Source organism: Coregonus lavaretus, assembly GCF_964263955.1.
Source record: "Coregonus lavaretus genome assembly, chromosome: 6".
NCBI lineage: Eukaryota > Metazoa > Chordata > Actinopteri > Salmoniformes > Salmonidae > Coregonus > Coregonus lavaretus.
This window is the reverse complement of record NC_139993.1, coordinates 30,501,242-30,525,047: the sequence shown is the minus strand read 5'-3', so window position 1 is coordinate 30,525,047 and position 23,806 is coordinate 30,501,242. Positions and strand designations below refer to the sequence as shown.

Here is a 23,806-nt window from a genome sequence, read left to right as displayed (position 1 = left end):
TGCAAGTATGTATGCGAGTAACCTTGATTTGTCTTAATGTTTTTTGAGCTGTCCATGCCCTGATGAAGGTCCGACTTTCAAAAACAAATTCAACAGTGTCCCAAGAAAATATTTGATCCTTTAGTCCTTCCTCTAAGACCCTTCAATTGTGGATTAACTTTACATACGTAAAAATGTATGCACACATGACTAAATCGCTTTGGATAAAAGCGTCTGCTAAATGGCATATTATTATTATTACAACATCAAGGCCAGGCAATGTCATTTTTTAAATGTTTATTTAACATAACAGTTATGCATGTCCCACAGAAAGCACCAAGCCAACAGTTTACTTCAGCTTCTTCTTGGGGCGCAGGTTGTTGGTGTGTCCACACTTCTTCTTGCGGCAGTTGACGGCACGAGGATGGAGGCGAGCGTAGCACCTGTAGCACAAAAAAGGGTCAGAAATGGCCATATTGTGTGGTCCAGCGGTCTAAGCCACTGCCAGCTATCGCTCCAATTGGTTAATTGAAACCAATACATTATACTGATTACCTACCCAGTCTTTTCAGACCTATGAAAATTGAATATGTATGGGATATGGTTGACGTGAAACAATGGAATTAACTGGTCCATTGTCCAGTCAACCATTCAAGGGGACACTCACATCAAAGGGACTTAACACGTTTTCCTTTGTACACAGCAACATTACTGCAGTTGCTGAACGTTGCATTTCCATCACCTCAATCTCAAATGTGGATTTAGGTTTCTTAATGGTAAACTAAAAATAAAGGGTGTGTAAAGACAAGTTCCAACCATAAAACTATTTTGTAAAAACAATTGATTAACACCATTAAGGTAACTGTACTCGGCTCTACTTACTTGCGGCAGATCATTTTGTCGCAGTTGTACTTCTGGGCCAGCTGTCTCAGAGATGGCTCGATGATGCCTCCACGCAGACGTAGCACAAGATGCAGGGTGGACTCTGGAGGGGAACAAACATAGTACTTTTGTACACTTGTTTGCCAGTAGTTATGAAAGTAGGCTCACAAGGCAAAAGTGGTCCCCGAAAATGTACTACATCACGTGCTGATATGTGCACCACATCATTGCTTGCTCTCTTGCTCTGCTGTGCGTGCGTCTTGCTAGCTGTCACTCAAATGGCAAGGGGCTGAAGCTCATTGGCTGAAACTCGAGCTTTTTTTTAATGGGGGCTGGCCCCACACAGCTTCCAGAAAAGTAACTTTCAAACTAGTGATTTTGTGGCTAATTGAGGTAAAACAGTAATTCTGCTCATAGATTATGCATGTATGAACTACACATTGACACATCCAGCCCGAAGCAGGTAATAAAAATACTAGCTGCTAAAGTTCCGGCGCACGCAGGTACCTTTTCACACAGGGCTAACTCATAACTATGAGCAGCGTTACATGCTCTCATATTAACTCATTCGCTCACCTTTCTGGATATTGTAGTCTGACAAGGTGCGACCATCTTCAAGCTGTTTGCCAGCGAAGATTAGACGCTGCTGGTCAGGAGGAATACCTGAGAATAGAAAGCATATTGATATGATCCACTATAATGAAATCACTACAGCATATAGTATCAAAGTGTAAAATCCATCTCCCCTAAGTAAATAAAACAGCCATACAGTATGACAAATGTATACAATGAAACTTAAAATACCATACCTTCCTTATCCTGGATCTTGGCCTTGACATTTTCAATAGTATCGCTGGGCTCAACCTCAAGGGTTATGGTTTTCCCCGTCAACGTCTTCACGAAGATCTGCATCTTGGCAGGCTGTTGGGAGAACATTTGGTGTGAGTTGGTGGCAATAGTTAGCGTAGTCGATTTCTCTTTTAGAAGCTTGTTAACTAGCCGAGTCTGCTAATCCCTGGCACCAAGAAAGGAAATGCACAAACAATGCTATGGAGTCCAGCACATAGTCTTCAACGTGTATTACAATGTCTTTGGAGGATAATAGTGAACACGTTAGCTATCCCATTGGCAATAAGAATGAGCAGCCAACCACCTCGCTAACTTACTAGTTAGCGGTGTCAACTTAACTAACCAGCCATCATCAACTGCGGTCCAGCCAGTGCCTCCAGTAAGGCCTCTGCCACATGCAGGAGCTCGTATTTCAATACTCATAGTTACACTTTACACGTCTCACATTTGATAACCAAATGGCTACTTAGACACGTATACGTTAGCGGAGGGACACTGGTGTATTTCTATAACATTATAAATGCGTCTTCTAGTCAATTTCACAAAAATGGTTGTGGACAAAAAAGTGCACCCACCCGGCCGCTAGCTGAGCCTCAACGAAAAGAGCCTGTATAAGGCGGAACTTATATTACATCACATCCTCCTCTGCTTTGCACCAGCTTTTTTTTATTTGCACAAATCTGTTTAATTAATCCTGACTAACTAACAGCAAAATGTGGGGAAAGTTAGCTCTAGGATCATATAAAGTTGTAATATACCACTGGTATCACTAAATTGTATCCTCAAACGAACACAAACAATCCGCTTGGAACAGGTGTTAGATAATTGCATCTTTCTGCCACCTTCTGGTGTGACTGAGTAAACTGTTCTGATGAGGTAATTTATATGACCATACCTGTGCATTATTTAATCATTTATTTGACTATATAAGAACAATCTATCGTCAGTGGCTGTTTTGCTATCTGTATCTTTACTGCTAGAAATAATGCCATTGAAAGCCTATGGGATGAATGTATAGTATGTATGAATCTGTACGTGAACATGAGGCAAGGCAAATGTATATTGTCATGTTATCCACAGAAATGCTATTATGTATAAAAGACACTTGAGCCAGGGAAGCGTGTAGCTACCACTATTCAGGTGATGCTCTTCACTGTGGAATGGGTAAGTCACTTTCATTGCCTCCTATAAGCTTCTCTTTGCTACAGACAAATAAACACATATTAGCAGACAATGAACATTCTCATTCCTGTTCATTGTCATTTCTGTTCATTCAGATCTTCATTCCATTCCTAATTAACAGAAAATATCAACTTTATCACTCAGGGCTGTCATAATGCTTGGTGTATATGATTGGTGTATATGGTGTATATGATTGGCTACATAGGACAGAGATTTGTATTATGCACACAAAAAAACTTTAATAGAATAGAATGAAAGAATGATTTAAAAAAATAGATAACCATAACAGGAAGGCACAGTGATGTAAGGAGAACGACAACAAATGAATATGTGAGAACAGTCCAAGAAGTGCTATGGCTGTAAGCACATTGATGGGAAAGGACTTCCTTCAGTCCTCACACATCCCCTTTCGGGATGGCAACAGTGGCAACAGTGGCAATGGCCCTAAAGAGATCTTTAAGACTACCTTCCAGACGGACTTCAACTCCTTCGCCACCCTTCCCAAGAGAGGAACCATCCCTCGCCCCACCCCTGCCCAGGTCGAGCACAAAGATCTGGGTTGGATCAAGGAGTATCTGACGAAAGCTGTCAAGTCCTATCCCCACCACCCATGGATCCCACTCAGCCGCACCCCTGCCTGGACCAAACTGTGCACCAACTTCCAAATGCATAAAGATCCAGGAAGGTCAACTTCCATACCACCCAGACAGAGGGCTTCCAGCACTTGGCCTCGTCCCACACCAGCCGCATCCGGCCAGTCATGGCCATCAAGAAGAATCAAATGGAGGAGAAGTTTCTCGAGACCACTCATAAAGCTGTGTTTACCCTATACAACGTGATGCCCATTGTCAAGGCCAAGGTCAAACACCTAGGTCAGTGGCTCTGTCAAATCTAGGTAATCACGTTGCATATGCATGTATACTGTATCTGTGATGTCATTCTCACATTTGTGGATTAGTGAAATAGGTGAGGCTATCTACTCCTATTTTTGTCACAGTGTTGCAGATCAGGGGCAAACATTGGTTTTGGATGAACCTTTATGCAGGGTGTGTTCAGGGTCGGCCCCAGGCATAAGCGACATAAGTGGTCGCTTAGGGCCCCCGAGGTCTCAATTTACTATTGAGAGTAAGAATAGTAGAATACACCAGGTGCAGTTTCCAGTGGCTATTATAGCATCTCAATTTTGGTGGGAAAACTCAACCAATTTTTTTAGATGCATGCCAGCAAAGACACTACACAATGTTTTATTATTTTATTAGGCCTATGTGGTCTAAAAAGGAAGGAAAATACAATCACGAGGATCCACTTTTATAGACGACGCAAACAAAACAACGCTTGCAATATCAACTGGAATTACATGGGTCTCTTACTGAACTTTTTGTTGAAAACAATTATTTGAATGGGAAGAGACTGGCAAACATGGTTACAGACCCAACAACAATATATAGTATCCCCTCCTCGTGAAGAAAAGCACATGAGCTAATTATAATACACAAATTAAGCAAAACAATGAAATCATTCTAACATTGCCGAAAATGATGAATAAGATACTAATGAGATAGACTTACAGTGAGGGAAAAAAGTATTTGATCCCCTGCTGATTTTGTACGTTTGCCCACTGACAAAGACATGATCAGTCTATAATTTTAATGGTAGGTTTATTTGAACAGTGAGAGACAGAATAACAACAAAATAATCCAGAAAAACGCATGTCAAAAATGTTATAAATTGATTTGCATTTTAATGAGGGAAATAAGTATTTGACCCCCTCTCAATCAGAAGGATTTCTGACTCCCAGGTGTCTTTTATACAGGTAACGAGCTGAGATTAGGAGCACACTCTTAAAGGGAGTGCTCCTAATCTCAGTTTGTTACTTGTATAAAAGACACCTGTCCACAGAAGCAATCAATCAATCAGATTCCAAACTCTCCACCATGGCCAAGACCAAAGAGCTCTCCAAGGATGTCAGGGACAAGATTGTAGACCTACACAAGGCTGGAATGGGCTACAAGACCATCGGCAAGCAGCTTGGTGAGAAGGTGACAACAGTTGGTGCGATTATTCGCAAATGGAAGAAACACAAAATAACTGTCAATCTCCCTCGGCCTGGGGCTCCATGTAAGATCTCACCTCGTGTAGTTGCAATGATCATGAGAACGGTGAGGAATCAGCCCAGAACTACACGGGAGGATCTTGTCAATGATCTCAAGGCAGCTGGGACCATAGTCACCAAGAAAACAATTGGTAACACACTACGCCGTAAAGGACTGAAATCCTGCAGCGCCCGCAAGGTCTCCCTGCTCAGGAAAGCACATATACAGGCCCGTCTGAAGTTTGCCAATGAACATCTGAATGATTCAGAGGAGAACTGGGTGAAAGTGTTGTGGTCAGATGGGACCAAAATCGAGCTCTTTGGCATCAACTCAACTCGCCGTGTTTGGAGGAGGAGGAATGCTGCCTATGACCCCAAGAACACCATCCCCACCGTCAAACATGGAGGTGGAAACATTATGCTTTGGGGGTGTTTCTCTGCTAAGGGGACAGGACAACTTCACTGCATCAAAGCGACGATGGACGGAGCCATGTACCGTCAAATCTTGGGTGAGAACCTCCTTCCCTCAGCCAGGGCATTGAAAATGGGTCGTGGATGGGTATTCCAGCATGACAATGACCCAAAACACACGGCCAAGGTAACAAAGGAGTGGCTCAAGAAGAAGCACATTAACGTCCTGGAGTGGCCTAGCCAGTCTCCAGACCTTAATCCCATAGAAAATCTGTGGAGGGAGCTGAAGGTTCGAGTTGCCAAACGTCAGGCTCGAAACCTTAATGACTTGGAGAAGATCTGCAAAGAGGAGTGGGACAAAATCCCTCCTGAGATGTGTGCAAACCTGGTGGCCAACTACAAGAAACGTCTGACCTCTGTGATTGCCAACAAGGGTTTTGCCACCAAGTACTAAGTCATGTTTTGCAGAGGGGTCAAATACTTATTTCCCTCATTAAAATGCAAATCAATTTATAACATTTTTGACATGCGTTTTTCTGGATTTTGTTGTTGTTATTCTGTCTCTCACTGTTAAAATAAACCTACCATTAAAAATTATAGACTTGATCATGTCTTTGTCAGTGGGCAAACGTACAAAATCAGCAGGGGATCAAATACTTTTTTCCCTCACTGTATATAAGCAATATAACAACTGAGATATACAAACTATGGCATAAGGGAACGATGAGCGGATAAGAGGCAAGCTGTAATTTCAATTAAGACATTAATATATAACTATTTGTTCAGCACTTTTGAAATGTACAGCGACAGAATTCAGAACATGGGCCGTTCTTACAGTATTCTCCCTGTACACCGAGTCAGAACCGTAGGATAAATAACGGGGGCATATAAGCAGACAATGAAAACTCTTACAATATTCGACGATGACATTTCTCTAAAACAGGCTATAGGCTACATGTGCACCACCAAGTCAGAACAGTAGGCTAAATTATGAGGGGTAAAGGGACCAAATTATTATGGTGAGGCACATGGGTTACTAACAGCTTACTACACAACATACACTTAGTTTTACTTTCTTAGATACTGTATCTCCCTGGCATATTACATAATTTATGCAGCAGTATACAAGACATATTTTTGGACTCACTGTTGTTGTGCTGTGCTCACTTGAACGTGGTGGGTGGTCCTTCTTTTGGGCAAACTTTGTTATCAAACTTTGTCATCAAAGTCTGTCATTCTCTGGATTTATGGTGCTTTCAAGACAACTGGGAACTCGGAAAAAAAAACAAGGTAGAATCATGACGTCAGTGATCTTCAGGTCGCAGCTCTAGAAAGAGGCCCGAGTTCCCGACTTGGAATTCCGAGTTGGATGACCGTTCAAAGCGTATTTTCCCTGTCCGAGGTCGTTTTTTTCAGAGGTCCCTGTTGTCTTGAACGCACTGAAATCTGAGATTTCCCAGTTCCCGAGTCTCCAGTTGTTTTGAATGAGGCAGAATTGATGCTGGATTGACAGCATGGCCAATGTATTCAACCTTTTCTGGCCCTGTCATGAGCCTCTCACTCCACCGGGTTACCACCTTAATTTTCTTCCACTCTGCTCACCACTCTCTCTACTCAGCCTAACTAGCTCCACCTGTCCCTGCTCTGCTCTGCTCTAATTACTCTGCCAGCTGCGCTGCATTACCCACTACCTCTCCCAGTATTTAAGGCCCTGTCTTTCAGCTCTCCGGTGTCAGATCGTCTGCAAAGCTCACACCCGGAACCTGTTTGCTCGCGCTTCTGGCTCACCCTGGTTTTGTGACCCCGGACCTGCCTGATTTTTGGATACTCTTCTGCCCCAGGAGATCCAGACCTGCTTCTGCCATAACGACTCCTGACTACTCTTCAATCCCGGTAACTCTGACCAGCCTTCTGCCTTGCTACTACGTATTTTGGATTTCCCTTGAACTGTACTGCTGCCTTGTTTCATTCCGCCCTGTTGTGTCTGTGTCTCCCCCCCCCAGGACTTCTGGACCACCCACCACCGGCTTCATAGGACGCATCGCTGCCACTGGGGGGGGCACAGACCCAGCACATTGGACGGGATCCCTGTTACCCCTGGAGCCTTCATTCACTCCCTACTTCCCTTTTCCCTTAAGTTTTAATAAACTTTCTGGTGTGACGCAATTGTGGTCCTCTGGTCGTCTGTCTGAACCGTGACAGTACGATCTGACCATTATGGACTCAGCGCACACTTTCCCCGACATGGAAACCGATGAGCATGAGCAGCAGTTCCAGCAGCAGCAACAACAACTCGCCATGATCATTCAACTCCTCACCAACCTTACCCCAGCCAGTCTGCCCACCAGCCCTGCCCCCGAGTTACCTGCCCCGGTCATTGCAGCCGCTGCTCCGGAACCCAAGATTGGAAACCCCGAGCGGTTCAACGGCGATTCAACCCAGGTCCGGCCATTCCTGACTAGCTGCCGACTTCAGTTCTCCTTGCAGCCAAGGACCTTCGCCACGGAGGGGGCTAAAGTTGGGTATGCCATCACTCACCTGACGGGCCGAGCTCGACTCTGGGGAACAGCAGAGTTCGAACGTCAAACCCCCGCATGTGCAACCTTCGACCTGTTTGCTGAGGAGATGCTGAAGGTGTTTGACCTGGATTCACCAACCGCAGAGGCGTCTCGTGAACTGTTCAGTATTCGACAAGGCAGACGTACAGTCGCAGACCATTCCATCGACTTCCGAACCCTGGCTAGACGAAGTTCTTGGAACACACCATCGTTGGTGGACGCGTTCTTCCATAGTTTGGCTGACTATATCAAGGACGAGTTGGTCTCCCATGAACTGCCTTCCACTCTTGATGAAGCCATCGCACTGACTGTCAGGATCGACAGAAGGATACAGACCCGTCGTCGTGAGAGGGGGCGCCAAGGTCCACCTACTACCGGCATTCGGAGAGATCCGACTGGGCTCCTGTCATCTACTGCCACTCACCCAGGTCAGCTTGATCAGTCTGAGCCTATGGAGATTGGGCGAGCCTCTCTCACTCCTGCAGAGCGCCAGCGCCGCTTCACCTCAAACCTCTGCCTCTATTGTGGAGGTGATGGACATCGTGTGGTAACCTGCCCTTTAAAGGGCCGAAGCTCACCGGGCATAGGGGGAGTCCGGTTGAGTTCAATGACCATCCAGTCCTCCGACCGCAAACCCCTGCTGCAAGTTCACCTCCGCCTCTCTGACTCAACTCACACCCTGGCTGCTCTGGTGGATTCTGGCGCCGAAGCCAACATAATGGACATCAAGCTGGCACGCCAACTGGGACTGGAGAACCTCCGTTTGACACCTCCTATTCCTGCCCGGGCACTGGACGGACACTTACTCAGATCGGTCACTCATGTCACGGCCCCGGTCTCGATGGGTCTGTCCGGAAACCATCAAGAAACTATCCAGTTTCACCTGCTCCCCTCTCCAGGCCAACCCCTCATCCTGGGTTACCCATGGCTCCGCCGGCACAACCCTCAGCTCGACTGGGTGACCGGGGTGATCAGGGAGTGGGGAGAGGACTGCCACCGAACCTGCCTGCTTGCTGCCGCACTACCCCCTCGGCCAGTACCTACTAACTCCGCTCCTGACCTCTCCAATGTCCCAGAATGCTACCATGGTCTCAGAGAGGTGTTTAACAAAGCAAGAGCCACATCTCTGCCCCCTCACCGACCGTACGACTGTGCCATCGACCTCCTCCCTGGAACAGCCCCTCCAAAGGGTCGTCTTTATTCGTTGTCTGCTCCTGAAAGAAAGTCCATGGAGGACTACATCAATGGCTCTCTGTCCGCAGGATTAATCCGTTCATCTTCATCTCCTGCTGGTGCTGGCTTCTTCTTTGTGGGGAAGAAGGACGGATCTCTTCGCCCCTGCATCGACTACAGGGGACTCAACGACATCACAGTGAAAAACCGTTACCCTCTGCCTCTGCTCACCTCTGCTTTTGAGTTGCTCCAGGGAGCCACTGTTTTTACCAAGTTGGATCTCAGAAACGCTTACCACCTAGTGCGGATCCGGGAGGGAGATGAATGGAAAACCGCATTCAATACACCAACAGGCCACTACGAGTATCTGGTTATGCCTTTTGGCCTCACCAATGCTCCTGCTGTGTTCCAGGCTCTAGTGAATGATGTACTGCGGGACATGTTAAACAAGTTTGTCTTCGTTTACCTGGATGACATCTTAATCTACTCCAGAAACCTGTCTGAACACACCCGCCATGTCCAGCAAGTCCTTCATCGTCTTCTGGAGAATTCCCTCTACGCCAAGGCAGAGAAATGTGAGTTTCACGTCAAGACAGTGGCCTTCCTGGGGTACATAGTGGCAGAGGGAAGTATCCAAATGGATCCTGCCAAAGTATCAGCAGTCACTTCATGGCCAGTTCCGGAGAACAGAAAGAAGCTGCAACAGTTTCTGGGGTTTGCTAACTTCTATAGAAAGTTTATCCGGAACTACAGTACCGTTGCTGCCCCTCTCACTGCTCTAACCAGCACCAAGCAACCCTTCACCTGGACCCCAGCAGCCGACAAAGCCTTCAGTACCCTCAAGGTGAGGTTCACCTCCGCTCCCATCCTCCAGATGCCTGATGTGGACCGGCAATTCATTGTGGAGGTGGACGCCTCGGATGTGGGAGTTGGTGCTGTGATTTCTCAGTGGGCTGCGGAGGATAGGAAGCTCCATCCCTGTGCCTTTTTCTCACGTCGGTTGTCCCCCTCTGAGTGCAATTACGACATAGGGAACCGTGAGCTGCTGGCTGTGAAGCTTGCCTTGGAGGAGTGGCGTCACTGGCTGGAGGGGTCCACCATTCCATTTCTCGTTTGGACCGATCATAAGAACTTGGAGTACATCCGCACGGCCAAACGGTTGAACTCCAGGCAGTCCCGCTGGGCCCTGTTCTTCACCAGGTTTAATTTCACTCTGTCATACCGGCCTGGATCACGCAACACCAAGCCAGACGCCCTCTCCCGTCAATTCCAGAAGGATGACACCCCCTCCAAGGACCCTGTGTCGATTCTGCCAAGTCCCTGCATCGTTGCAGCTCTGACCTGGGCTGTTGAGGAACAGGTGCTGGAGGCTCTCCGTAACCAGCCAGGTCCCAGCACTTGCCCAGCTGACCGCCTTTTTGTCCCCGAAGACCTGAGGTCCCAGGTCGTTCAGTGGGGACATGACTCCCGCCTAGCTTGTCACCCTGGCTCCACCCGCACTTACAACCTGCTCGCCCAGAGGTTCTGGTGGCCCTCTCTGAGAAAGGATGTACGGGAATTCGTCCAAGCCTGCCCCATCTGCAACCAACACAAGTCGTCCTGCCAGCCCCCAGCCGGATTGCTGCAGCCCCTGCCTGTGCCCAGACGTCCCTGGTCTCACATCGCCCTTGACTTTGTCACGGGGCTGCCCCCTTCAAGTGGCATGACCGTCATTCTCACCATAGTTGACCGTTTCAGCAAGATGGCACACTTCATTCCCCTCCCCAAGCTCCCAACCGCCAAGGAGACCGCCCAGGTGGTCCTGGAACACGTCTTCCGGATCCACGGACTGCCAAAGGATGTAGTTTCTGACCGTGGTCCACAATTCTCCTCCGCTTTTTGGAAGGAGTTCTGTCACCTGCTGGGAGCCACAGTCAGTCTGACTTCCGGATTCCATCCCCAATCCAATGGGCAGTCAGAGCGGGCTAATCAGGAGCTCGAGAAGGCACTGCGATGCATGACTTCACGCAACCCCCACTCCTGGTCGCAGCAATTGACATGGGTGGAGTACGCACACAATTCTCTGACCTGCTCTGCCATCGGTATGTCCCCTTTCCAATGTGTTTATGGATACCAGCCTCCTCTATTTGCCAGCCAGGAAGAGGAGGTTACTTGCCCATCTGCACTTGCTTTTGCCCGTCGATGTCGCCGCACCTGGTCACAAGCCCGAGCCACACTCCTCAGATCCGTTGCCAGCTACACTACCGGGGCCAACCGTCGGAGAATTCCTGCTCCCACCTACCATGTTGGTCAAAGGGTGTGGTTGTCATCGAAGAACCTGCCACTCAGGGTGGAGTCGCAGAAGCTGGCACCTCGGTTCATTGGCCCATTCCCTATCATAAGAGTGATTAGCCCAACTGCTGTCCGGCTCCAACTGCCTAATTCCCTGAGGGTGCACCCCACTTTCCATGTGTCTAAGATTAAGCCCATCCATGAGAGTCCGCTGGTCCCTGCTGCGCCTTGTCCTCCTCCTCCACGGCTCGTCGATGGTGGTCTGGTTTACACCGTCCGCCGCCTGCTTCGGTCCAGACGGAGGGGTAGGGGTCTCCAGTACCTCATTGACTGGGAGGGCTATGGACCTGAGGAAAGGACCTGGGTGCCAGCTAGTCGGATTGTGGATAGGACTCTCATCACCGCTTTCCACCAACGGCATCCTGATCAACCTGCAATCCGTAGGGGCCGCCCCAGAGGGGTCCCTAACCGTCCTGCCCGCTCGGCTTCCTGTCCTGTGCCTGATCCTGTCTCGGGACCTGTCCCATCTCCCGACCACGGCCCTCCGGCTTCCTCCGAGGATGAGGACGTTCACTCGGACCGTTCGGAGGAGTTCTAGCCCTCCTCCGGCTCCCCTCCTCCCGCCCGGCGTGGTGTTGCTCTTGGGACTTCTGGGGCCGTCCCTTGGGGGGGGGGTTCTGTCATGAGCCTCTCACTCCACCGGGTTACCACCTTAATTTTCTTCCACTCTGCTCACCACTCTCTCTACTCAGCCTAACTAGCTCCACCTGTCCCTGCTCTGCTCTGCTCTAATTACTCTGCCAGCTGCGCTGCATTACCCACTACCTCTCCCAGTATTTAAGGCCCTGTCTTTCAGCTCTCCGGTGTCAGATCGTCTGCAAAGCTCACACCCGGAACCTGTTTGCTCGCGCTTCTGGCTCACCCTGGTTTTGTGACCCCGGACCTGCCTGATTTTTGGATACTCTTCTGCCCCAGGAGATCCAGACCTGCTTCTGCCATAACGACTCCTGACTACTCTTCAATCCCGGTAACTCTGACCAGCCTTCTGCCTTGCTACTACGTATTTTGGATTTCCCTTGAACTGTACTGCTGCCTTGTTTCATTCCGCCCTGTTGTGTCTGTGTCTCCCCCCCCCAGGACTTCTGGACCACCCACCACCGGCTTCATAGGACGCATCGCTGCCACTGGGGGGGGCACAGACCCAGCACATTGGACGGGATCCCTGTTACCCCTGGAGCCTTCATTCACTCCCTACTTCCCTTTTCCCTTAAGTTTTAATAAACTTTCTGGTGTGACGCAATTGTGGTCCTCTGGTCGTCTGTCTGAACCGTGACAGGCCCATGGTGTTGCGTGTGAATGTTTATATTTTTAAGCTTGGAAAAGAGACCCTTTCAGACAGATGTTTTAAATCATTAAAGCCAGACTTGGACCACACACCCTCTCCACCGAATAGCAGGCAGGGGAAGCAAAATAGTGACTGCTTTGCGGTGCTTGCAGTTCGCCATTGATTCCTTCCAAACCACTCATTGTTGAATTTGCGATTTCCAACTTGTTGTGTAATGTTTATGTCCAATGGCCGATGAGCACCAATACATTTTATCTATAATTTCTCTACATATGACAAGGATTGAAAAGGATTTGCCAGTAGATTGTCAACGTCATTCATGATGATGATTGCTTGTCTAGCTTGCTAGCTAAGATTGTGAAAGTATGATGTTGACATGATCAGTCCAATCAAAGCTACAGAAGATATAATGTGATTTGACATCATTTTATCTGTGGCCAATGACCTTGAGCCTTCTTGGACGGGTACTTCTAATGTGGTCCTCTGTAGCTCAATTGTTAGAGCATGGCGCCTGTAACGCCAGGGTAGTGGGTTCGATCCCTGGGACCACCCATATGTAAAAATGTATGCACACATGACTGTAAGTCGCTTTGGATAAAAGCGTCTGCTAAATGGCTTATTATTATTATTAAATCTATGGCAGCACCCAAGGGGGCTTGAACTGCCTAGTGACAGAATACTGAGCCAATCAAGGCGCAACTAGAGAAGATTACCAATGCCTACGCTCTGTATTTTTGCTGGCTGCCCCTCCACCATAGAAAGCACTGAGCTAGGCTGAAACACCTGCATTTTAACATACTGTATATATATTATTTTTTTTGCTAAAAAGGTTGGGCTCAAAACAGGTGGGGCAAAGGTCGTGGCAAAATGTGTAGAATTGCAGGAAATTTGCTTTAAAACAGCAAACAATTCTCTCAGCTCCATGGGGACATTTGTAGAATTGCAGGAAATAATGAGAATTCATGTAAATATAACAGCTTTGAAAACATAGCTTGTCCAAAGAAGAGGTCTCTTGGCACAACTTATGCCGGGTATGGGGTAGATTGAGCAGAATAGCGTAGAATTGCATGAAATTTGTTATAAAATTGCAAAATGTTCTCTCCCATGGCAAAATGTGTAGAATTGCAGGAAATGTTCTTAAAAGCATACATTTTTCTCTCTGCCGAAATTGACTTTAAAACAAAACAAAATCTCTCCGCCATCAAGAGAGGGGCCTCTAAAATGTTTTGCCGCGAGGTGGGGGGCCCATCAACCAAATCTGACTGTACATTTAAAACAGTAGCTGTTTTTTTATGTGTAGGGGGAAGTGGGGTGTGTTGAGCAATTTTTTACATTCAGCATCACTAGTCAAGGGATGTAACAAATATATCTACATATATTTCAGGATGTTGTGTATCCCTGGAAATAATCAGCTTGTCCAAAGAAGTGGTCTCTTGCCTGCCAAAATTCACATCACCTTCAAAATAATTACTGTTATTTTATTGTGTTACTATTTCCTTTTTTAACTTTGTGTTGTTGGGAAAGGGCTCGTAAGCATTTCACGGTAAAGTCTACACCTGTTGAATTCGGCGCATGTGACAAATAAAATGTGATTTTGATTTGATTTGACTCCATCATCTTGTAGTTAGAAAACGTGCCACGTTTTCCTGTTATAATAGCAAATGCGTGTCCAAAATAATAATAGTCAATGCTTTTAAGCATGTTTTGATATGTTTAATGTATCAACCTTCCATTGACCCAGTCCAGTCAATGTGAAGGAACATTTGAAGGCCAATGCTGGGGATTACTCTAAAAACAAATGGACATAATGGCTGATGCATTTCGTGAAGCCAAGTCAGGAGTGCATGCCAAGGTTATTCATTAATACTCCGTTGGTCAATCATATAACATACCGCACTGTTAACCCTATGGATTTGATTAATTATTATCTATTTTAACTTCTCTCTCTCAGACTGAATTGAGTACAGACAGCTATTGTTGAGATAATTTATTCATACAGTATATTCTATTGCAAAACAAATTGCAGGATTGGATATGTTTTCTTTTAGATTGCAATTTTGAGCAAATGTATGCAACAGATGTAGCCCACAGATAGAATGCTGTATTGTTTAGCTTCCGAATGTGCTTCAACGCTTCAGTGTCCTCATGCTCCTGCTTGGCTAACTCCGACAGAGGATGATGGCCCAACCAATGGCTTTTTCTTCTCTGAGGTGGAACCCAAATCCTCCCATTATTCATCCACAGGCCAGATTTGTATCAGTGGCTTCCTGGGCTTTTAGGCTTATTAAAGAGATTCTCTGTTACCTTTGTATAGTTTTTAGCCAGTAGTTCTGAAAGTAGCACTCACGGGCCAAAAGTGGTCCCTGAGAATTCCATACAATGTCACATATGTGCTGATATGCGCACCATGTCACTGTTATCCTTCTCGCTCTGCTGTGTGTGCATCTTGCTAGCTGACAATCAAATGGCGAGGGGCTGCAGCTCATTGGCTAGAACTCGAATTGCTAGGGGGCTTGCCCACTTGGGGAAAATGTAGGGAAAATGGCGCAGTGGAAGCAGGGAGAAGGCGTTTTATAATAATAATAATAATAATAATAATGTTTTGTAATAGTGTTGAATAACAACAGTGTTGACAGTGCTGAATAAAAACAGACATGAACTCAAACATAAAAACAGCATCTCTTTGCTGTATTCTTTGACAGTCTCTCGCTGGTCATGGTTTTAAAAGTTATGAAATCTCACGTAGGCTAGTATCAAACTTTGCTGTGGCCGGGGTCGTGGAAGCTGTAGGCACGGTGATTTGAGCTATCCGATTGGCCAGCACAGTAGGCACACTGGATTTAGCCACAGATCTCCCGGTCCGCCGGGTAAGCAGAGTTAGTTTTTTCAGATAAATTAAATGGTTAAAAAATGGTAACACTTTGTCTACCTGGTGCGCAGGGCTTCTGAATCAAGTGCACCTACTGCCAACAGATAAAAAATAAAAAAGTGCAAGCCTTCATCGTCGGCTTTTCTACAGAAATGTTTGAAGATCGACTAGGAATGCCTTGAAGATCGACCAGTCGTTCGTGATCGACCAGTTGGTGACCACTGTGTTAGACAGTTATTCTGCTCATCAATTATGTTGTGTTACAGCCTGAATACCTCATAATGTCAAAGTGTTGAAACATTTATAAAAATTGTAAAGCTGAAATGTCTTGAGTCAATAAGTATTCAACCCCTTTATTTAGGCAAGCCTAAATAGGTTCAGGAGTAAAAATTGGCTTAACAAGTTGCATAATAAGTTGCATGGACTCACTCTCTATGCAATAATAATGTTTTACATGATTTTTGAATGACTACCTCATCTCTGTACCCCACACATACAATTGTCTGTTATGTCCCTTAGTCGAGCAGTTAATTTCAAACACAGATTCAACCACAAAGACCATGGAGGTTTTCCAATGCCTCACAAAGCAGGGAACCTATTGGTAGATGGGTAAACATTTTAAAAAGTAGACATTGAATATCCCTTTGAGCATGGCAAAGTTTTTAATTACACTTTGTATGGTGTATCAATACACCCAGTCACTACAAAGATACAGGCGTCCTACCTAACATGATTTCACCATTAGGCCAATGGTGACTTTAAAACAGTTACAGAGTTTAATGGCTGTGATAGGAAAAACTGAGGATGGATCAACAACATTGTAGTTACTCCACAATACTAACCTAATTGACAGAGTGAAAAGAAGGAATGCTTTGTGTTTGCAACAAGGCACTAAAGTAATACTACAAAGAATGTGGCAAAGCAATTCACTTTTTGTCCTGAATATAAACTGTTATGTTTGGGGCAAATCCAATGCAACACATTACCTAGTACCGTTCCCCATATTTTCAAGCATAGTGGGGGCTGCATCATGTTATGGGTATGCTTGTAATCGTTAAGGACTGGTGAGTTTTTCAGGATAAAAAAGAAATGGAATGGAGCTAAGCACATGCAAAATCCTAGAGGAAAACCTGGTTCAGTCTGCTTTCCACCAGACACTGGGAGATGAATTCACCTTTCAGCAGGACAATAACCTAAAACACTGGAGTTGCTTACCAAGAAGACAGTGAATGTTCCTGAGTGGCCGAGTCACAGTTTAACTTAAATCTACTTAAAAATCTATGGCACGACCTGAAAATGGTTGTCTAGCAATGATCAACAACCAATTTGTCAGAGCTTGAAGAATAAAAAAATAAAAATAGGCAAATGTTGCACAATACAGGTGTGGAAAGCTCTTAGAGACTTACCCAGAAAGATAGCTGTAATCGCTGTCAAAGGTGCTTCTACAAAGTATTGATTCAGGGGTGTGAATACTTATGTAAATGAGATATTTCTGTATTACATTTTCAATACATTTAAAACAATTCTAAAAACATGTTTTCACCTAGCCATTATGGGGTATTGTTTGTATTTTAAATCTATTTTGAATTCAGGCTGTAACACAACAAAATAATAGAATAAGTCAAGGGGTATAAATACTTTCTGAAGGCACTGCTTTTTTTTTTTTACAGGATCAGCTATAAAACCATAGCTCTCGTATTATTTTCGCTTTCATACATACAGTTGTTTTGCAACATCTATTGTTTTGTTGCTTTTTTTGTGTGTGTTATAAATATCTCTATTTCATTTAGACCCCTTTCTGTGTTTGCAAACATTGCCGCACCGAGGGCGATGCGAGCAAGTTGGTGGCAGAACACGGGTGAGTTCTTATAGAACGCCAGCAAAAAAAGACTCTATTTACATGTTGCTTATGAGTGCATTTTTTTACATTGACATTTTAGTCATTTAGCAGACGCTTATCCAGAGCGACTTACAGTTAGTGAGTGCATACATTTTTCATACTACTTTGGGATTATAATTGGATTTTAAGGCTCATATGAATGTCCTGTTTAATACAATGTTTGTGTCATCATCACAAATCAACTGTATTATACTTTAAAAACACTTTAACCAATAAAATGTCTCTTTGGCTAACTTTTGCTACAGCCTATGTCAATGAGCATTAGCATTCTAGCTAACAACTGCTGCATCCAAAATAGTTATTTTGCAAAGATCACAACCAAATATAATCTTAGTGACTGTTTAAGCAAGAATGAAAACATAATTGTAAGCGTATGAGAACCCTAAAACCGTAAATCTAGGCTATGTTGAATGGGCGCAGATGGCGATGGCTTTCTTACTGCAGCAAAGTCGTGCGCATCTGTACGTGACGTCAGTGTGTCGTGTACTGGAAAGGCGTCTAATCAAAAGGCTTGAGATTTGTTATATATATATATATATATATAATATATATTTTGCTAGTGTTTGGGATCAAAAGAGGTGATCAACACCAATACAATACATCACATTTACATTTCATAATACAAAAAGGATTGAGAATTGATTTTAAAGAATTAAAAAAACAAGAATCTCCCATTGTTCACCCCTTCCACGTTTAATTTCAATGGTTCTTCTCCCTTTTAGTTCCATTTGAACTTGCCTCCCGGTCGTTTATTAAAGTATTATGATCACCAAATGACCGTACACCCTACGCATAAAAGTTCCACCACAGATGTTCCATTATACTCAAAGCCTACGTTTTATAGTACCATGACATGTGCAGGAATGATATGATGCGGAAGAGCACATGTTTTATGGGGGTGAAAACATAGGTTGATGCTAGGCGTAATCATACTGTAATTACATGTAGGTCCTTGTTGTCCTGCATTTACTTTTTTGCATTTCCCATGTCTTTTCCAAGGTACAGCCCATGCCTTTCTCCAATTTCCTACCTAGGATGTAAAATTGACTCTGGGGCATGTCCTTGCTGATGTCAACATTCTGAACAGAGTGCCCCATGGTGGTGGTGGGGTTATGGTATGGGCAGGCATAAGCTACAGACAACAAACACAACTACATTTTATCGATGGCAATTTGAATGCACAGAGATACCGTGACGAGATCCTGAGGCCCATTGTCGTGCCATTCATCCGCCGCCATCACCTCATGTTTCAGCATTATAATGCATGGCCCCATGTCGCAAGGATCTGTACACAATTCCTGGAAGCTGAAAATGTCCCAGTTCTTCCATGACCTGCATACTCACCAGCCATGTTACCTATTGAGCATGTTTGGGATGCTCTGGATCGACGTGTATGACAGCGTGTTCCAGTTCCCGCCAATATCCAGCAACTTCGCACAGCCATTGAAGAGGAGTGGGACAACATTCCACAGGCCACAATCAACAGCTTTTTTTAAAGGTTTCTGTGACCAACAGATGCATATCTGTATTCCCAGTCATGTGAAATCTGACTGATTTACTTACAGTGGGGAAAAAAAGTATTTAGTCAACCACCAATTGTGCAAGTTCTCCCACTTAAAAAGATGAGAGAGGCCTGTAATTTTCATCATAGGTACACGTCAACTATGACAGACAAATTGAGGAAAAAAAATCCAGAAAATCATATTGTAGGATTTTTTATGAATTTATTTGCAAATTATGGTGGAAAATAAGTATTTGGTCACCTACAAACAAGTAAGATTTCTGGCCCCCACAGACCTGGAACTTCTTCTTTAAGAGGCTCCTCTGTCCTCCACTCGTTACCTGTATTAATGGCACCTGTTTGAACTTGTTATCAGTATAAAAGACACTTGTCCACAACCTCAAACAGTCACACTCCAAACTCCACTATGGCCAAGACCAAAGAGCTGTCAAAGGACACCAGAAACAAAATTGTAGACCTGCACCAGGCTGGGAAGACTGAATCTGCAATAGGTAAGCAGCTTGGTTTGAAGAAATCAACTGTGGGAGCAATTATTAGGAAATGGAAGACATATAATCTCCCTCGATCTGGGGCTCCACGCAAGATCTCACCCCGTGGGGTCAAAATGATCACAAGAACGGTGAGCAAAAATCCCAGAACCACACGGGGGGACCTAGTGAATGACCTGCAGAGAGCTGGGACCAAAGTAACAAAGCCTACCATCAGTAACACACTACGCCGCCAGGGACTCAAATCCTGCAGTGCCAGACGTGTCCCCCTGCTTAAGCCAGAACATGTCCAGGCCCGTCTGAAGTTTGCTAGAGTGCATTTGGATGATCCAGAAGAGGATTGGGAGAATGTCATATGGTCAGATGAAACCAAAATATAACTTTTTGGTAAAAACTCAACTCGTCGTGTTTGGAGGACAAAGAATGCTGAGTTGCATCCAAAGAACACCATACCTACTGTGAAGCATGGGGGTGGAAACATCATGCTTTGGGGCTGTTTTTCTGCAAAGGGACCAGGACGACTGATCCGTGTAAAGGAAAGAATGAATGGGGCCATGTATCGTGAGATTTTGAGTGAAAACCTCCTTCCATCAGCAAGGGCATTGAAGATGAAACGTGGCTGGGTCTTTCAGCATGACAATGATCCCAAACACACCGCCCGGGCAACGAAGGAGTGGCTTCATAAGAAGCATTTCAAGGTCCTGGAGTGGCCTAGCCAGTCTCCAGATCTCAACCCCATAGAAAATCTTTGGAGGGAGTTGAAAGTCCGTGTTGCCCAGTGACAGCCCCAAAACATCACTGCTCTAGAGGAGATCTGCATGGAGGAATGGGCCAAAATACCAGCAACAGTGTGTGAAAACCTTGTGAAGACTTACAGAAAACGTTTGACCTGTGTCATTTCCAACAAAGGGTATATAACAAAGTATTGAGAAACTTTTGTTATTGACCAAATACTTATTTTCCACCATCATTTGCAAATAAATTCATAAAAAATCCTACAATGTGATTTTCTGGATTTTTTTCCCTCATTTTGTCTGTCATAGTTGACGTGTACCTATGATGAAAATTACAGGCCTCTCTCATCTTTTTAAGTGGGAGAACTTGCACAATTGGTGGCTGACTAAATACTTTTTTTCCCCACTGTATATGAACTGTAACTCAGTAAAATCTTTAAAATTGTTGCATGTTGTGTTTATATTTATATATTGCCAGCAGCATTCCACCCTGCATCCCAATGCTGGCTTGCCTCTGAAGCTAAGCAGGGTTGGTCCCTGGATGGGAGACCAGATGCTGCTGGAAGTGGTGTTGGAGGGCCAGTAGGAGGCAATATCTAAATGCCCCAGGGCAGTGTTTGGGGACATCGCACTGTGTAAGGTGCCGTCTTTCAGATGGGATGTTAACCGGGTGTTCTGACTCTCTGTGGTCACTAAAGATTCCATGGCACTTATCATAAGAGTAGGGGTGTTATCCCCGGTGTCCTGGCTAAATTCCCAATCTGTCCCTCATACCATCATGGCTACCTAATCATCCCCAGCTTCCAATTGGCTCATTCATGCCCCCTCCTCTCCCCTGTAACTATTCCCCAGGTCGTTGCTGTAAATGAGATTGTGTTCTCAGTCAATTTACCAGGTAAAATTAGGGAATAAATACATATTTTTGTTCAGTGTAAATGCACTTTAATACTCTACATTATCATTAATTGGTACAGAAGTTCCTGTGCCATTGGAATTGAAAACCAATACTGCTGAGAGCAACGACAGCAGTTTCTAGTCAATTATGGTTATGTAAACGAACACTAGAGGACAGTATTGTTAATGCAAATTTTTCCCTCATGCTTTGAGGGTCAAACTGATGTTTCTTCAGGCTTATTATGTGCACATTTCACTTTATGTTCCCTAGGCACACACACAGCATGATGTGTAATGTGTCATCTTTTTCAGATGCTGCACAGAAATGTGTTGCAGTTTTCAGTGCTTAAACAATTCAGATATCTGAGAATACCTCATCAGTGTTGGGGAGTAGTCAACTACATGTAGTTCAACTAGTAATTTAACTACACTTTGCAGTAGCTTGGTGGTAGTTGAACTAAATTCAAATCTTGGTAGTGTATATTAAGTTTTTGTCATGTAGTGGTGTAGCTAACTACTGAAACTACACAACTTTTTTTGGCAAAAATAAAATTCAATATGGGTGAAGTAGCATCAGACCTGCCTAATTCTCACTTGAAACACTTTTGTGTGTGCCTAATATTCACTTTTTGTGTTTAATAGGCTAAATTACACATTCTGTTAACATCTGATTCCAGAGTGATCTGTTCTTGCAATTTTTCGTCTGGCATTTTAGATTTACACTACCATTCAGAAGTTTGGGGTCACTTCAAAATGTCCTTGTTTTCGAAAGAAAAGCAATTTTTTTGTCCATTAAAATAACATCAAATTGATCAGAAATATAGTGTAGACATTGTAAATGGCTATTGTAGCTGGAAACGGCTGATTTCTAATAGAATATCTACATAGGCGTACAGAGGCCCATTATCAGCAACCATCAGTCCTGTGTTCCAATGGCACGTTGTGTTTATAATTTAAAAGGCTAATTGATCATTAGAAAACCGTTTTGCAATTATGTTAGCACAGCTGAAAACTGTTGTGCTGATTAAAGAAGCAAAAAAACTGGCCTTCTTGAGACTAGTTGAGTATCTGGAGCGTCAGCAATTGTGGGTTCGATTACAGGCTCAAGGTGGCCAGAAACAAATAACTTTCTTCTGAAACTCGTCAGTCTATTCTTGTTCTGGAATGAAGGCTATTCCATGCGAGGAATGTTGTACTACTCCCTTCACAGAACAGCGCAAACTGGACAACTGAGCAAGAGGACAATACATTACAGTGTCTAGTTTGAGAAACAAACACCTCACAGGTCCTCAACTGGCAGCTTCATTAAATAGTACCCACAAAACACCAGTCTCAACGTCAACAGTGAAGAGGCGACTCTGGGATGCTGACCTTCTAGGCAGAGTTTCAAAGAAAAAGCCATATCTCAGACTGGCCAATAAAAAGAAAAGATTAAGATGGGCAAAAGAACACAGACACTGGACAGAGGAAGATTGGAAAAAAGTGTTATGGACAGACAAATTGAAGTTTGAGGTGTTCGGATCAGAAAGAAGAACATTTGTGAGACACAGACCAAATGAAAAGATGCTGGAGGAGTGCTTGATGCCATCTGTCAAGCATGGTGGAGGCAATGTGATGGTCTGGGGGTGCTTTGGTGGTGGTAAAGTGGGAGATTTGTACAGGGTAAAAGGGATATTGAAGAAGGAAGGTTATCACTCCATTTTGCAACGCCATGCCATACCCTGTAGACGGCACTTGATTGGAACCAATTTCCTCCTACAACAGGACAATGACCCAAAGCACAGCTCCAAACTATGCAATAACTATTTAGGGAAGAAGCAGTCAGCTGGTATTCTGTCTATAATGGAGTGGCCAGCACAGTCACCGGATCTCAACCCTATTGAGCTGTTGTGGGAGCAGCTTGACCGTATGGTATGTAAGAAGTGCCCATCAAGCCAATCCAACTTGTGGGAGGTGCTTCAGGAAGCATGGGGTGAAATCTCTTCAGATTACCTCAACAAATTGACAACTAGAATGCCAAAGGTCTGCAAGGCTGTAATTGCTGCAAATGGAGGATTCTTTGACGAAAGCAAAGTTTGAAGGACACAATTATTATTTCAATTAGAAATCATTATTTCTAACCTTGTCAATGACTACATTTCTTATTCATTTTGCTATATTTCCTATTCAAACTCATTTCATGTATGTTTTCATGGAAAACAAGGACATTTCTAAGTGACCCCAAACTTTTGAACGGTATGTAGGTAACAACACATCTGCCACGCTGATCCTCAACACGGGGGCCCCTCAGGGGTGCGTGCTCAGTCCCCTCCTGTACTCCCTGTTCACCCATGACTGCATGGCCAGGCACGACTCCAACACCTTCATTAAGTTTGCCGACGACAACAGTGGTAGGCCTGATCACCGACAACAATGAGACAGCCTATAGGGAAGGAGGTCAGAGACCTGGCCTTGTGGTGCCAGGATAACAACCTCTCCCTCAACGTGATCAAGACAAAGGAGATGATTGTGGATTACAGGAAAAAAAAGAGGACTGAGCACGCCCCCATTCTCATCGACGGGGCTGTAGTGGAACAGGTTGAGAGCTTCAAGTTCCTTGCTGTCCACATCACCAACAAACTATCATGGTCCAAACACACCAAGACAGTCGTGAAGAG

At 44.8% G+C, this 23,806-nt stretch overlaps 1 protein-coding gene across 1 annotated transcript; it reads right to left on the bottom strand.

The window, feature by feature from the left end:
* Positions 1-261: 261 nt before the first annotated feature.
* LOC311130306 (ubiquitin-ribosomal protein eL40 fusion protein) lies at positions 262-2,317 on the bottom strand. The gene is made up of 5 exons (XM_084163037.1): positions 2,286-2,317; positions 1,671-1,782; positions 1,438-1,524; positions 862-964; positions 262-422 (listed from the first exon to the last, which is right to left on the bottom strand). Exons 2-5 carry the CDS (start codon positions 1,771-1,773, stop codon positions 329-331), a joined length of 387 nt encoding a protein of 128 aa, XP_084019163.1. The 5' UTR covers positions 1,774-1,782; positions 2,286-2,317; the 3' UTR covers positions 262-328.
* Between the last annotated feature and the right edge of the window lie 21,489 nt (positions 2,318-23,806).

What these genes read in the sequence shown, in the direction of transcription:
- LOC311130306 (XM_084163037.1), bottom strand. Translation starts at nt 1,773, where the DNA reads ATGCAGATCTTCGTGAAGACGTTGACGGGGAAAACCATAACCCTTGAG. An exon ending in CAAGATCCAGGATAAGGAAG is followed by an intron (nt 1,525 to 1,670) that starts GTATGGTATTTT and finishes TTCTATTCTCAG; the next exon opens with GTATTCCTCCTGACCAGCAG. An exon ending in AGACTACAATATCCAGAAAG is followed by an intron (nt 965 to 1,437) that starts GTGAGCGAATGA and finishes GTTCCCCTCCAG; the next exon opens with AGTCCACCCTGCATCTTGTG.